The 16,968-nt window shown below is 41.2% G+C and overlaps 1 protein-coding gene across 1 annotated transcript in view; it reads left to right on the top strand.

Annotated features, from left to right (window-relative positions):
- Positions 1 to 16,968, top strand: part of LOC139628261 (heterogeneous nuclear ribonucleoprotein C-like) — a 37,167-nt gene that overhangs the window by 11,923 nt on the left and 8,276 nt on the right. The window contains exon 3 of the mRNA XM_071489767.1: positions 15,953 to 16,003. Coding sequence (XP_071345868.1) covers positions 15,953 to 16,003 — 51 coding nt within the window. The remainder of the gene's footprint in view (positions 1 to 15,952; positions 16,004 to 16,968) is intronic.

The following is a 16,968-nucleotide window of genomic DNA, read 5'->3' as shown; positions in this document are numbered from 1 at the left end:
CTTTGAGCATGGCCATCTGAAACAGCTACAGTACAAACATATTCAGGCGACATTGTGTATGTGCCAGTTCGCTTGAAGCCCACTGAACCCTGAAGCCTCCACAGAGTATCTCTGTGAGTGAGTGAGTGAGTGAGTGAGTGAGTGAGTGAGTGAGTGAGTGAGTGAGTGAGTGAGTGAGTGAGTGAGTTAGTGGGGGACCCTGAATGGCAAGCATATCACCAGGATGGTGGTTTTTGCCTGGCCATGGGGCAAAAACAGCCCACTAGCCATACACTAAAGCCTGCTGTACCTTCCCCTTTTATTTCAGCATCAGCTTTAAGGTGTAACTGCTATTTTCATGTGTCTAGCTTTTCCCTCCTTTGTCGGCTTTCTCTCTGCATGGATGCACAGACAATGTGCTGTCTGCAGTCCATTGCCGTGAGAGATGACAGGGGCTGTACTGTAGGTAAAGGTCAGTGCAGTCAGAGGTGGATGTACTGCTGAGGAAAAGGTCACGCTGTGCAGAGCAGGGAGGAGAGTGCACCTGCTGGTTTCAGGGCCACTGCCGAAGCCTTTGAGACCGCAGAGAACCAGTGAAGATAGGAGATGGGTGGATAGAGACAGAGAGGCATGAAGAAAGGGAGAGAGTGATATATCAGCGGTAGACACAATGTTCTTTGGAGATAAGGTCATGAGCCAGCAATGGTGACACTAGTAACTCAGGGCACGAGAGCAAGAATGACCTGAGAAACTAGGAAAATAAAAATGTTTTTCTGGCCATGTCAGTGCGTGTGGGTGTGTGTGTGAGGTACTTTATATCCATATATTCTGTGGCCCTGTGCATTACCAAGCCAGATGAGTTATCTCTCCCGTCCTGCAGGCTCATTGCTCAACAGGGGTTGGTCCCTCTGCTAATGAAGTCATCTCTATCCTGACTGCCTACTCTATGCTGGGAGGAGAAAAGCATGGGGAGCAAGTGGGAGAGTGAGAAAAGGAGGCATGAATAAGGACTGATGCGAAAGGGTGAAAATGTGCAAGGTACAGACTAACAACAGCACAGAGGACAGGTGTGAAACAACTGAAAGAGAGAAGAGTAGATAGGAGCGAAAAATGCAGAGAGAGAAAGAAATAACAACAGTCAGGGAGAGTGAGGGGTGAAGAAAGCAAAGGAGGGAAAGCAAGTGAGCACTGCACTGCGTGTCATTGGCCCCCTGGCGTGAACAATCCATCTCAAATTGATCTTCCAGCTCGGCCCAGCAGGGCATTCTGAATCAATCTCAAATTGATCTCTGTGCCAGAGGTCGGGAAAACTAGCAGTGGAGCTTATCAGAAATATAGTGGTGCTGGGAGGATCTGACAGGGAAACTTATCACACTGCACAACAGGAAATGGGCTCTGAGCCCCCGGGGCAGCAAGAGGACGAGCCTGCTCCCTGTACACACACGCACACACACACACACACACACACACACACACACACACACACACACACACACAAACACACACACACACAATCACAAGCACAAGCACACACAGATTCAATGTCTCTGCGTGTACCATACACTGACACATGCTCCCTAGTGTTCAGCACAGTACAGAGAGGGTATACCACGAAGAGACACAGGCACACAAACAAACACACTCACACAAGCTCTCACACCCTCTGTTCAGGCATCTGTACACACCTAGAGGCTACCTCAAAAAATAAAAACGTTTGTCAGAGCACAATATGTCAATATATTGTAAGCTAGACAGGTGAGATTTGAGGCCTGGAGCTCTTAATGACTTATAACACATTTAATGTGTCCTCAGCAGCACTGTGTGAAAGGCCTGAGGAAGGACAATCAATACTGTCTTGCATTTAGACAGTCAGTCAGCTTATGGGAGCAACCTGCCTCTCCAGGCCCAGTAAAAAATAAAACCATATAAACAATTGTTCAAAAGTGACTTTCACCAAACAGTATCTCCGAAACACTTGGAAAGTCTTGTCCAGGAGTGTAGGAACTCACATGCTGCAGCTTCCACTGAATGTCTGTACTCGTGAAGTTATGAGCGAATGAAGAATCAACTGGCTACTCCTCAAGATGTTTGATAATCTTTGTAGACTCCAGCGTGCTGTGATTACCGTATGGTGGCCAGTGTTCCCATTAATGTTTGTTATGAATTGTGGACTTTGCGGTGGGTTTTTTCACTTCCCATCGCTGCGTTGGCTGCCAGTGTAAAGCTGACAGCATCTTTATAGAGCATGACTGGGGATCAGAACATATGAAAAACTAACTCAAAGTTCATTTTGATGACACAGAGAGCAGAGGAATGACACAGACATAGGGTGAGCGTTTGCGAGGCAGTAGGAGAGCCTTTTCTCTGGCCTAGACTGGAAAAGCTCTCTGTCAGCACTGAGGGGTAATGGGGGTTAGCGGAGGGGGATAAAGTGCGTGAGTATATAAAATTGTGTGTGTGTGTGTGTGGATACAAGCGACTGCATGTCCCAAGGAATATTACAATGTATCGTGACCCCAGTGACCCTCAGCACTACAGTCCATCTCTGACATTCTTTGCTACAGATCCAAGCAAACGTACACGAATGCATGTACTCACGATACCAAATAATGATCGTCACTCTCCAAAATCTAGAGCATTTAATGAATTTAAATTAGATAGTTTATCTCGTATAAAAAAAAAAAATCCCTTTAATCTAAAAACGCCCTTTAGGGGCAGGAAACCAGCAACTCCAGAGAATCAAGGGCCATGATACAAAGACAGATGCTGATTTAAAGACAGATCATTAAGAGGACACCCTGTTGTGGCTTGGCATTCCTCTTACCACTGTGCCAAATGCACAGGCTCTCTGATGATCATCTTACTCTAATTAATGCTTCAGTAAAAACAGGCCAGACAATTTTTTTGACATTTGGCCTCCATGAGAGACACATGCACACACACCTTTTAAAGTCACCTCCCCACAGCTTTATACTCCATTTACTCTTGCAGTCTAACCTGTGATACCTTCTGGTGAATGTCCTTCAAAAATCACACACCTGCCCCTGTGATGGTGTTTTCATCAGTATGACAACCATCAGTCGACAGAATTCATTCAGTTATCACCACTACATACCAAACGTCAGCCTTAAAGCTACTTAAATATCATTTTTAATGGAAACCCTAAACCTTAATTTTAAGCTTTAAATGGTCATTTTAAAATTCAGGTTGAAAGCAGAAGGATTTTTGCTTGGCAACATTCATGCAAATTTGAGCACTCAACCATGTGCAGTCCCTGTTTATTTGCCCCAATGTACTGATTACACAGATGTTTTCTGTGAGCTAGCTAGCAACGGAAGCACCACCATGTGCGCAGGAGTGTTTCTGTGTGTTTGTTTGCATTCAGCTTAGACTGAATTCATAACTCAACATGAACTCCAGGGGCTATATGCATAAAGCTGTGAATTCATGGCCAAAAAGAAGGATAAATATGTATATGCATACTTTTCATCAGACTTGTAAAGCTGTGCGTACACGTACACGTGTTTTTTGCACATAAACAACATCTATACATCTGACCCCAGTTCTTTCTGTTATTTCTCTCCAGTCTTGCATTATCGTCTTATTTCTGTTACTTTTATGAATCAAACTCGTAAAGCCCCAGGAAAGGCAGAAGTTTTTTTCTCAAGTTGTTCTGAAGAAGTTTTTTATGCCTGTCTTTCTGTTGCCTTTGTATGCAATTATGCTGCCTTTAAAATTCACCTTGTTCAGTCTAAACACACCATAACAGTTCTCGTAAGGGGTGGGCCATATAGAAAATATAGAAATATATAGCTATATATTATCTGGAAAATCAACTGAACTAACTCAACTAAAATAACATATGGAGCAGTTTGTTTTTAGCTGGTCCATAAAATCAAAATTCTAATACTGCTGTCAATCAGTCCTGCACATTAATTTGCAACATTTGCCATAATAGCTTAATGCAGCCATACACATGTTAAAGGTATCGTTATCATGTGGATAGAAACAGTCAAAAAAAAAAAAACTTTCCACTTTTAAATGAAGTTCAGTGAATAACCTTAATTGGTACAGGGGTGAGAGTAAAAAAAAAACATAAACGTTTAGTTCACCAAAAACTGAAAAAAAACCATGTAAATTTCATAGAAAACAAGCCTTTTCAGGGATTAAGAGTTTGGTTAATTTACAGATTTCCTGCAGCAATGTAAGTAAATGATGTCTTGAAAGTTAGTGCAAACAATTCCTTCAGGTGCACAACTGTAGTTGATGACTTTCAACCCTCTGTCCGTACAAAGACTGGGTGGGAACAAACTGTGTAACTAGACAGAGATAGAAGTAGAGAGACAAAGTGACTATTTTTCTTTCTATTCTTGTTAGTTTATTTTGTTTTTTATGATACATACAAGCTAGAACTGCCACTGTACTTTGGACAGTTTGACTTTTTAACTATGCTGTGTTAGTCTTGGATCTCCTTAAAATTCTGCTAATGACTCCTTCTTTGCTGCACCAGACTGTTCAGTTTTTCTCTAATCTGAACAAACACAATGGCTTAAAGTTTTACACTAGTCTCCCTCATTGCCTTAAACACGTCTCTGTCTATTCACTTTTGATTTCTTTGCCTCTTTCAACCTCCCTCTTTACAAGAATGAGGCAGATACAGGGAGGTTGTTGACAGAGCATGGCTGCTGTTAGCTGAGGTTTAAGTTTTGCCCAGTGAGGATCACTGACTGCAGTCTGAGGTTGACTCAGCAAATGTCAGTCCCGTCGATCACAGTTAAAACCACAGACGGCTCTCCTAGGGGCCTTTCTGAATGGCAGCTTATTATTTGCTCTAGATATCCTCTAAATGTTCAGACCCTCTCTTGCTGTCCAAGGAGCGAACTGGATTTGTTTGGCAGGATGACAAAGTCTAATTAGACACACACACACACACACACACACACACACACACGCACACTCAAAGCTTTGGTATTTTTGTGACAGTGCCTTGTCTTTTTTACTTTCCTCTTGGTAGCAAGCAAAGAAGTTAATTTTAGCTCAGCGTTACCATGCTGCTTTGCCCTTCATGCAATTGAGCTGAAATGACTTTTAGCTTTTAATTCTTCAGTAATTTCAGGACAACAGCACAGTTCAGGACATGAATACGATGCAGGAGCTTGACAGAGTTGAAAGGGCTGGAAGGATTAATTACTCCAAGGCAGCCGCGGGTAACCTTTTAACTTTGCGCTCTTAGTCAGTTTTGACGGGGATAGTCACCCCTGTTAGAGGAAGAGTCTTGATATTTGCGCTCCTCATGCTCTTTACAGGAATGGGTGGAGGGGGAGGGGTCTGTGGATGTCACTTGTCACCTTACCGCTGTGAAATGCTGCTAATTAGCACTAAATATCCTGAACTCTGAAATTTACAATTACTGCTCCCAGCGAGACCTTGAGTCTTTGATGAATGACACTGAGTTCAAGCAGTTGGCCCTCCTGGAGGGAAGCTACATATATACAAGTGCATAGAAGTATGTGCGCTGCATCACTAATGGGCAGATGAGTGTTAACCAGCCTTCTCCCCTTCAACTCTCACTCCTTCATAAATTCTAACAACAAGCTTTAATTCAAAAGATCTTGTCAAAGTTAGTAAAAAAAAAAAAAAAAAAAAAACATTAATAAAATAGTACTATTTGCTAATTCTGTTGTGTGTTGGGTTGTGTGCAGATGGTCCTCGGTCATGCAGAAGAATTGGACTTATCCTACTCCAAACACTCTGCCTCCAGCAGGATTGGGCCACATTCAGTCAACGCTACTAAAAACGTGTTTCTGCAGCGCATCCACATAGAGCTATACCCACACTTATCTACACGTGCACATATGTGTTGTATGCAGACATACCTACACCCACACTCACACAGAGAGAGAGAGAGAGAGAGAGAGAGAAATGTAGATTACACTGTATGTCCTCCAGTGATTCACATACATAGTTTGTGTCACCTAAATCTATTACCTCATCAGCCTGGTTTATATAAAGTGGTTTTTTTTTCCTGTGACAACAAAACATGCATATTATTCATTTATTTATGCCCTGTCCTGCAAGATTGCTAAATGAGCAATTGATGTAACAGCTCTTGGGGCTTTTAATCACAGTAAACACCTGTTACACCTTCTGATTTGAAAGGCAGATTATGTTAATCTTTTGCTTGGACAGTCCAGGGCAATTGGCAATTCTCCTCCCCACTCCTCCCCTCTTTTGCACCTCTCCAATTGCAGTGGGATCAAAACCCTGCTGCAATTGGTGACATTAAGGTTTAATGGTTACAGACTGTCATGACACTGTCTTCTGTTCCTTGTGGAAGTACATTTTAAAAACACTGACACTCATGACTTTGTGTCATGATGTTGTGTCAAATTGGTGTATTTCAGTTTTCCATCAGTTGTCACTGCTCTCTGCCACACTAAAAAAAACCAGACTGATTCATGTGACTCGCTCATAATTTCCATCTCTGACATTCTTTAGCCGGTTGGCTAACCAAACAGTAACCATACCATGCTACACCACGCCTCGTCCCTGCCTTGGTTGATCCTACAAGCCCACTGCATCAGTCAGGAATGTCCACACCCTGACAGCTGTGGGAGAATCTGACTCATTCCTCTCTCTCTCTGTCCCCATCCTCCTTGTCTCTTTAACAAACACTCCACTCATCCATTCTTACTCTCCCTGCCCCCTCCACTTTATCCACTCTTGTTTGAGAGCTCTGGCACACCTATGAGGGTGCATGAGGGATGTGTTCTGATCGACGAATGGCCAAAGAGGGAAATGTCTTTCTCCTGTGGAACACTCTTTTGAGTCTCCAGTTCCCTGATGCATGTCTGTTAGGATCTGCTGCCAATGCCTTATTGATGCAGCAGCACTCCCCATCTCCTCTGCTCCTCTTTCTGATAGTGTAACTGCAATCAAACCTTAAGGGCTGCCAGCCATTCAGGACTACTTAAACTAAAGTGAGGAACGACAAGTGCAATCTGAAGCATGAAGCTTGTCTATGTACCTCAGTTTCTCAGACTGAATAAATTGCTCTCCGGCCATTATTTAACCTTGATGCATGTATGATAAGAATTTATTAGCTCCTTGAGTTGCCATTACTCTAGTACCTCTCATGCTCCGGCCTGTAGCTGTATATCACCGCCCTGCAGTACATACAGTAAATCCAGATGATGCAGACCAGTGGGCCAAGAAGTAATGGATGTCAAGGAGCACATTACATGGTGATGTGTTATTGATCGGCTACTTTCCTGCACATTTCATTGATTAAAGCAGCAGAGTGTGTGATCGTTGCATGTTTAAGTGGCTTCTAAGGAAATAATAAAGATGCTCCTTTGTCAAATGTTACTTCTCCCTCAGGATGAGATGTGGAAGCTGTTGTGTGAGGCAGTAATGATTGATGAATGATATTGACATATACCTTGATAATTCAAGAGAAAAAATCTTTTATTGACAAAACAACCAGATGGGAATGTCAAATAACGCCTTGTGGAAAAATCAAGAGACTTCATTACAGAAATCCTGTAAATCCAGTATTACCCTACTACAAAGCAGTCATGCTCATTGATTTGCAATATTGCCTGCAATGGAACAAGAAGCACCAGAGGGACAGTGCAGTTACCGCAGTGTAAACAGTAAAGGTCTCTGACAGTTGACACATACAGTATGAATGACAGTGTATGTGTCTCTGTGTGTGTGAAACCCCATTAGAGGGAATTGGTGTGTGTAGCTAAAAATAATTGGCGATAACTGATGATATGTTTTGTGGCATACAAAGAACATAATCGATATGAATGCATCTGAACTAATATACAAGTTTTTATTTTTATTCTTTGTGTCCATGTGCACATATTTATATACATGTTGAGTGCAGGGGGGTGTAAATGGAGCACCGCTCATGGATTTTGTGAAAAAATAAAAACAGGAAAGACAGGAAGAAATTATGAATGTGAGTGAAATGAGGAGAAAAACAGCGACAGTGATTAAATGAAAGGGTAAGAGGGAGTAGATTAGCTTGGAGTCTGTCCTCAGAGAGTGTCTGAGAGGGAGAACGAGCTGCCAGCACTCCCTTCATCTTCCCCTCGTCCCCCATCAAAGCTTCTGTGCTTTCATCTTAATCATACTCACCCTAATGTCCCCTGGTCTCTCTCTCTCTTCTTTTTCCCTCCCTGTCTCTTCCCTAATTGTCAATCCATGAACACAAATGTAGTCTTCTCGTGTTGTGGTAGGGCAAGAAGGAAAATCCCACTGCACAGTTTTTATGCACAATAATCTCATTTCTGCTTGGCTGCATGCTGTTGTCAGTCTTTCTGTGTAGATGTGTACTCCACTGTGTTCTCTCTTGATTATAATGTCCTCTTATGCTTTCCATATGTAGCACTATGACTGAGTGGGGGGGCATGTTGACGAGTGAACATATTCTCAGTGCTAAATGCTGCAGAGATTATGCAGTTTCATTGAATACCTGAGCCACTGAAAACACTTACCTTTAATTTGGCTAGCAGGTGTGTGTACACTGTATGAAAATGAAGGTACAATAGTTTAATCACAGATTAAAGACAGTTTAGTCAACAAATCATGATCTGAATTTGTATTCTTGTGTTCATATACACACCATTTCAAGTGCTATCTGTCAGATTTTAGCTTGGCTACATAGTTTATACCTTTAAAACAAAAACAAAAAAAAAAGAAAAGAATGAATATGGGATTGAAAAATGTCCTCATGAACTCAGATCCCAAGACAAATAAAACAGCAGGATATATTTATATATACATATATACATATATATATATATGTATATATAGTTCAGGTAACTGGACTCTGATACAGACAATTCACAACAAGCGAGGCTCAAAAATTTGCAGGCAGGCAACAAGAAGTTAGGTGCAGGTGCAGGCAGGACAGAAAGCCAGGAGCTCTCCAATGAAACATCATTAACAATTCGTCAAAGTGTGACTGTGAGCTGCTCGTGACACTTCACGCTCACTTCCAATGAAATTGTGTTGTTATTTAGTGTGAGCTTTGGCCTGTGTTTCGATTCTGTGTGTCTCATCTGTCCTAAGGTTTAATTTGCTGGATTTTTATCATGTCTCAGTGTGCCCCACTTTGACATACACAGTGTAACATCCTCTCTTGACCTTTGCCTTGCTATCAGAAAAGATTTGGAGCTGTGGGAGTCACTGCCGGGATTTAAGGGGCAATGAAACCTAGAGGGAACATGGAAAGGCTAATAACCAGCTTGTGTCTTGGTCTGTTATTCAAATCAAGTCGAATCGTGACTTGTCACCAAATCCCCCTCATTATTCCTACTTTGCAGCGTCTCTCACACTTATCCTCTTGCTGGCTATTTTTCAATGTTTGCCTAATAAAGTATATTACCGAAGCTTCTACACAATACCACAAGGAAGAAGTCCACAAATGAAAAAAGGTCAAACCATCCACACAATTATTGAAAAACCAGATTTACTCTCTAGCTTTTGGTCACACAAATATTGGATCACAGCATGAGACCACATGACACCACATTATGTTTGTCAAATGAAGACAGGAAAGCTTTCTGTGCAAGGCTGAACTCTGCTATTAGGTCGTATTTGCTAGACCTTCATCTGGGTATGATTTGATTACTTCTGTCTCAGAATTCAGGATTTTGTAGCTTTGATATAAGCACAGGAAAATGAATTAGGAGATATTTGCTCTAGTAGTGTACCCATCGAGTCCATACAGACCCATCTTAAGTTAGTAAACAATAACTTTTTTTTTCTGTAGTCAAAATAAATATCATAGTGCTTCACTTATAAAAAAAACATTATGCACAAAGCCAGAGAAGCAGGTTCATAGCAGCCACAAAAGAATTAGATCTAATCCAGGAATAACAGGAAATACATAAGTCTGGAAAAGTGAAGGAATAAAAATGAGTTATGGGGTTTTTTTTTAATAATGTCCATTAAATTGGGGGATTTCATAAAAGAGGTAAACTACTCCAAATAATAGGTTTAAAAATGGTTTCCAGATGTACTTAGACTAAAGCCCAAGCAATTTAGAAATGCGTCCATGTACTTCACCCTGTGCTACTACTTGATAGGTAATTATCACCACAATTTTATATTTAATTCTAAACTCCACTAGTAGATAATGGAGAGAAGCCAGTGCAGGAGTAATGTTCCCGCTGTGCTTTGTCTTTGTTAATTTAAACCAAGCTGCAACTCCTTGGCTGAGGCAGGCATACGGAGAATTGCATTAATCTAAGTGTGAAGACACAAAAGCGTAGATTAATGTCTCAGCACTCTAAAGGAGAGAATATGTCTCAGCCGAGAATTGTTTCCTAACAGGAAAAAGCATGACTGAACAAGTTAGTTAATATATGAGGGAAAAGGGAGGGGGTGGTGTCCTGTAAGATCTGGTCTTATGACTCTCACTCTGTTTCGATGCATTATTTCTAACAACTTTCCTGTTTATTATTCTGTTTACATTTGAAAAACCCACAGAATTCAAGAGAGTAAAACTTGAACAGCAGATTCAACAGGCATACTATCAATGCAGCAACAACATAGGGGGGAGAACATGACCAACTGTATACACAACATCATCTGCAGTCTGACTGCATTTGTTCATATGACTAATAATGTCACAAGAGGTGAGGTGTGAAAACAATGAGGAGAGTATTAACACTAATAAAATTGTCAGCACACACATAACAGAACGTTCATAAATCTGTTGCCACAGTGCATGCTGGGAGGTTTTTCCAAACACAGACATTTTATATTCCATAACATTACATCAGCTTTGCATAAATTATTTTGTCTCTTTTGTGCATAAATTCCAAACACATCTGTATGCTGGTGAGCGCGTTTTATCCTGTGTTGCTGATTTAAGTTTTCTTGTCAGATGAATGAAATAATCTTCGTGCTCCCGCTGGTTGGTTTTAGACTGCGTTGCTCAAAGCCCTGTGGTGCCGTGGTGGCTTTGTTTGGTGGGATAGGAAAGCAGTGAGGTTTGTGGCCATGTCAGGCAAACACTAGAAGTTGCAAATCAGTCAAAATAAAAGCTTGACTTTTTGTATAGAAACAAATCCGGTTGTGGAGTTTTCATTCATTCATTGTTCATCACTACTGATGAATACAAACTACTCACACCTGCATTTTATATGATCTGGAAATCCATCATCCTTCACCTGCTGCACTGATCGACTGTTTCCCCAGGAACCCCACAGAACTGATAAAGGGATGGCTTCTACTGTTAGAATAAATTTGTATTCTCAAAGTACAAGACAGTCATTAAACATGTCTGTCCTTCACCTCATTCCAAATGCTAAAGTGAATCAATGACCATCACATTTTTGGAGGAGAAGGAGAGGGAGTTCATAATAGGTGCTGAAATGAAGTAACTGGAACTAATTCCTTCTTCTCCTGAGACAAGCATGCTTTACGTGGCTTCACACACACTGCTTCATGAATTGTGTGAGTAATATACCTGAGGGCAGTTGTGTGTATGTGTGCACACCTCATTTCATGCAGTCATGAACGTGTTGGAACATAATGTATACGTATAAAGAATCAATTTGTCATTAGCTACTGAAAAGGAAAAATGGGACAGTCTCCAAATCAAAACTCAACATTTACCTTCAAATACATTCAAAGATGAAACGGTGTGGCTCTTCATTCAGGGTACATTTTGTTACTTTAGCTGTGATAGACTGTTCAGAGGGAGGAGGGCCTAAACTTAGCTGCTGCCTTTTTTTTCTGTTGCTAAATGCAGCACATCTAAATTTTCTCTATAAATGTAGTTACGTTCAGGCAACAGCTGAAATTTTGCCATTATTGTTTGTACCATATTTTGTATATATTGTATTAAATTGAATATTATTTTGATCATCCAGTCTGATAACTAAACAAAGAGCTGCTGACAATGATGTGAAGTGATTGAACAGAAGTTTAGGACAAAAAAAAAAAAATCAATGATTATTTGTCAAGGATGTCACCACCGTCAAGAAAACAAGAAGCTTGCATAAAATGACACTTTGATTTATTGTCAGTGAGATTTAAATTGCATCTGTCAAGGCTCAAAGCCAATTGAACTATATCTCTAATAATTCATCTCACACAGTCGCTCTCGCTCTCCAGCACACACGCACACACAGATACACACCTTTGAAAAATCTTTGGAAATCTCAGGGATGCTTTGTTCACAAAAAAGCAACCCTTTGCCTAATGTACACACACACACACACACACACACACACACACACACACACACACACAGAGGCGTGCTGAGGCTGAGATGATTTATAGCCAGCCGTGTCTAATGGATTGCTTTGGCACTTGAGAAATTATGAAAATAAATTAATTAGCCTTTAGTGACCCTGCTGTCCATCTGTCTCTCTCTCTCTCTCTATCTCTCTCACACACTCACACACACACACACACACACACGGCTAAGAATACACAGTGACCCAGGCACCTGGCTGCTCACTGTGGATGTAAATACAGTCTAAATGGGCTGTGCTTAGCTGTCACAGATTTATCATCACTAAATCATGTGCATGGAAATACCTGCTTATGTTGTGTAATTACTCCGCCATGGTGACGTTTTCAATGACCCAAGTATCATTACAAAATGAATGACCATATATTTGTTATTCAACATTCACAGCAACTAAGTGATGTATATAAACAGTAAAGTAGAACTGAAAAGCTCTAAAGTACAAACTATGCAGCCAAATTAAAGGAACAACAAAGAAACTGAGATAAAAGAATAAAAGCTCAAGATTACAAAGTGTCTTTACTGAGAGAAGCGATTGAACAATATTAATTATTCTGTCTGAGCTGTACAGACTCCACAGTGATGAAGGTAAACCAGTGAACGCCAGTGTGAAAGAAACAAGCAGAGAGTGAACAGCAGCTTAGTTCCCCCTCAGTTAAGATTTTATGTTATTTTCTGTCTCTCCTCAGGCTAACTTCACTTAGAGAACAGAAAGCCCAGCTCAGCTGAGGAGCTGTTGAGTTACTGCTTCTCTTTTTCTCTTGTGTCCTGCAATACATAAGAATCCAGATGTCTTAACTGGTTTGACAAAATGAGCTAAAACAATACGTGGACCTCCTCCATTTCTAACAGGATAACAGAAGGCACTCTGTAAATTGGATGGAAATTATGCTTTGAATTTTGGCAAGTGAGCAGCTCAGACATGAGCACTTGTTCTAAATTATTTTGAGATTTCATGTCTCCTGAGCTCTGAAAACCAGCTGGTATGAGACAGAGAGGAGTCCATGAGAGTAACACTGGTGGAGACGTGATTACAGTTCACTCCAAAATAAGTCCATACTTCAGATCCACATGAACGCACACAGAGGCTGAGAGGGTTGTGCTTCTCATGCTTCTAAACGCGTCATGTTTGTCTGTGTATATTTGTACGCGTGTAATTCTGACTGTGTAAAAGTATTTGGTTAAGTCCCCTGCTGCTCATCTCAAAGAGGAGATGAGCTGCAACCACAACCACCTCCCTGAGCAACAGATAAGCAGATGGCAAGGACTGTGGGTGTGTTGGTTTCCCAAAATATGTTGAAGTGTCCTGAAAAATCACATAATTTTTGTTGGACATGGGCTTTTACTTGGATATGAATGTATGGTAACTATGTCCGAGATCTTTGAATACAAATGACTTTAAATTCTTTATTATCTATGGTTTGTTGTTGCATCTTTTCATATCTGTTTATTTTAAACTATATACACTTTTTTCTTTTATTAAATCAGAATCACAGGGCTTGTTCTTAGTGACAATCTCAGAGAAATATAATCTGACCCTGCAGTTCCCCTAAGCACCACAGTGTTTTGTGTCTTTCAGCACATTGTTTTGGTTTCGTTGCCCATTTTGCTCCCTGCAGGTTTACTGTCTGGCTCTCACCACTCTCATTTTTAACCAAAAGGGTAAACCCACTGTGCCCCACCTGCCCTGGCAATGTTAGCTGGTGAACATAGTGGAGCAATTAGTAGCTGAAGGGCCAGATATTTCCCTCAGGAGTTAGTGGAGGCCAAAAACAAATAGCAGATAAGAGAATATTGGACTTGCATTCATCAGGCGGACACAAACATGACTCCAAATGAATGCTAATGCTGCTCCGAATATGCTGATAGATGTGTAAATAGGCAACAGTTTCCTAACAAGGTTGTGTCTTGTGTCATTGCATATTTGAAAAAAGACTTGCACGTTAAAAGATGCTGGGCAGGAGCTCAGTACCTCGTATAAAAGATTCATGCATGCTGCTGTTGCATTCAAGATATTTATCCAGTCAAATGATCAGTTTGGTCCCTTCTTCCTTCAGTTTTCATAAAAGAGTTTGGTGTGCCTCAAACTATCTGGTTCATATGAAGGGTCATCCAATTTCATCTAAAGGCAAAAGTGTTGAAAGTGTTGATACCTGTTCGCAGGCGTGCCAAAAAGCCAGCCATCACTAAGAGGAGCATGAAGCAATGATTCGGACAAATGGGGATAGTCACACACACTTTTGTTGCCCTCAGCACTACACCCAAAAAATGAGGAAAGCTGTGTGAGGAATGAAAAAAGACAACGTGAAAGAGAAATTTAAATCCTGCACAGTGTCTCACCTCCACACACCTGGCCAATTGCTGCTTGGAGTGGTTGTGATTGTTGCAGTTTTGGTTTCAGAAAGTGACAAAAATGATCAGAATCAACGTTTCCAGTTTTGATGTTGGAAAGGTCTTCAGGAGGGGAAGCTTTTTGACACTGCTTGACTATTCGACAAGCATGTCTTTAAAGCACACTGACACCTTCATTTACCTTTTGTTATTTTTAGAACAACAATGTATCAAATGGCAATGTGAAAGGATCAAGACAGTTACCACCTGAATATGCAGATCTCCTCAGTGTTTCCAGAGCTTTACAGTGAGTTTCAGGACGCTGTTGTGAATATTGGAGTTATATTTAAAAAACTGTGGAAAAAAAAAAAGAAAAAAACTGTTACTGCAGGTTTATGTAATACTCAGAAAAAGAATAAGTGATCATAATGGTTTACTGATCCAGTGCATCTTCAATGCAAGAACAGTATGCAGGAGTCTTTTTTTTATGTGTTTACAATGCAAATAAATGCGTATCTTGTGAGTAAAGCCCTTGAACTTAATTGAATTGAAGTGAAGTGAAGTGAAGTGAATTGAACTGCACTGAATTGAATTGAATTGAACTGTAAGATTGATTAGAGAGAAATGGAGAGAGTGAGGTCAGTTTAAACAAAGAGAGAAAGCATGACAGACGAATGAAAGAATGACAAAGACAGATAGAGAGAGAGAGAGTGAGTCAGCGAGAGAGACAAAGGGAGACAGAGGGAGGGTGAGCAACATGGAGGGATTATTAGCGACTCTGTGTGGGGATTAGGGAGGAATGCTGAGGTCTGACACACCAAAATGTGATCTCGCTCTGGCTTAGTGTCACTTTTCTCTCCTGCACGTCCTCTGGTTTGTTCCACAGGTTCACATCAGACCAGCAGCCCATTCAAGTCCACTCCTGTCACATCACTCACCTGCCTCTGATTCTCCCTCTCTCTCTCTCCTCTCCCTCTCTCACAGACACACACAGGCACACATGGAGGTGTTCAGTGGGTAGTACAGTTGAAGCATGAGACAATTTCTATGGATTTTCCACCTTTGATGCTGCAGCAGAACAAATCCAATGTCTTTTTCCAGCTGGCTGGAGATCATGAACACTGTATTCTTTCCAGATGAAGTGATTGCACTATATAACTCTGTTGCAACTCACTCACACACACACACACGCACACACACACACACACACACACACACCCTTTAAACCCTGACACACCAACCAAGCTTGCTGTTTGTTAAGACATATATGTGATAGCCAAGTAAAAGTATATCATGTAGTTTTGACAGATACTTTACCAACCACCTCCTCCTTGTTTGTCTCTCTCTCCACCTCTCCTGCAGATCTGAGTTTGACCTGGACTATGACAGCTATCACGAGGACTACTATGACAGGTACTGTCAGAAAGCCATGCATGGCAGCTCTCACACTGTATTGCTTGTCTGTGTGTCACAGGAGGCTAAAAGGGATGAGGCTAAAGCAGATTCTTCATCCCTGCTGTCTCCAGGAGTCTCCGCTTCCCATCGCTGTCTGCCACACAGCTGTCAGTCATCCAGTCTTTGCTTACAATGTTGCCTGCTACTCCTCAACAGCAAGGAGCTCGCTCGTCACATTCACACACATGCTGGTATAGAAATGTGTGTCCATGCACTCAAAAAAAAATCCATATTACCACGTACATAGACAGGTGCACACTTAAACACACTCAGTTTCTGGATTCATGATGAGTGAAAATCTAAGATACTCAAACTAAATCTTAAGTGTTTACCTCAGTCTGCGTTATATCACAAGCTCTTATTGTGTGATATAGTGTTAGATGACGATAATATGCAGATGAGCATGTTTTAGTCAGGTGTTGGACCACCACAAGTCACTAGAACAGCTTCACTGCTCCTCACTGGCATAGATTCTCCAAGTTCCAAGTTTCTGAACTCTACTTGAGGGAAGACCACCATTCTTCCAAAAGATATTCCCTCATTTGGTGTTTTGATGATGTGTAAGACCAAATCTGCCATAGTGCACAACTGGGTTGAGATGTCGTGACTGTGAATACTTCATACTCATCAAACAGTTTCCGGGACCCCTGCTGCGGAAACATCTACCTTTGCTATTTTGAAATCAGGTTTTTTCCTTTAATTTGTCATCAGTCTGTATCTGTGCAGGCAGAGTGCGAATTATACAAGGACAATCAGGGGGTCGGCGTCAGTGTAACCATAATAACCCACTCACACATCTTGCTGCATGCGCACTGCATGAGAGGAGCAGCAGCATGGAATAACAGAACAATAACAGAACTGTGGATATTTCTCACTTTGCTCTGATGGTTTGTCTCATCTGTTTGTGCGCTGTGAGTAACCTT

The sequence above is a fragment of the Trachinotus anak genome, unplaced genomic scaffold (assembly GCF_046630095.1).
Source record: "Trachinotus anak isolate AG129_WGS33_773 ecotype Australia unplaced genomic scaffold, CSIRO_AGI_Tana_v1 ptg000011l, whole genome shotgun sequence".
Taxonomy (NCBI): Eukaryota; Metazoa; Chordata; class Actinopteri; order Carangiformes; family Carangidae; genus Trachinotus; species Trachinotus anak.
Note: the sequence above shows the minus strand (reverse complement) of the source record. Positions and strands in the feature narration are given on the sequence as shown.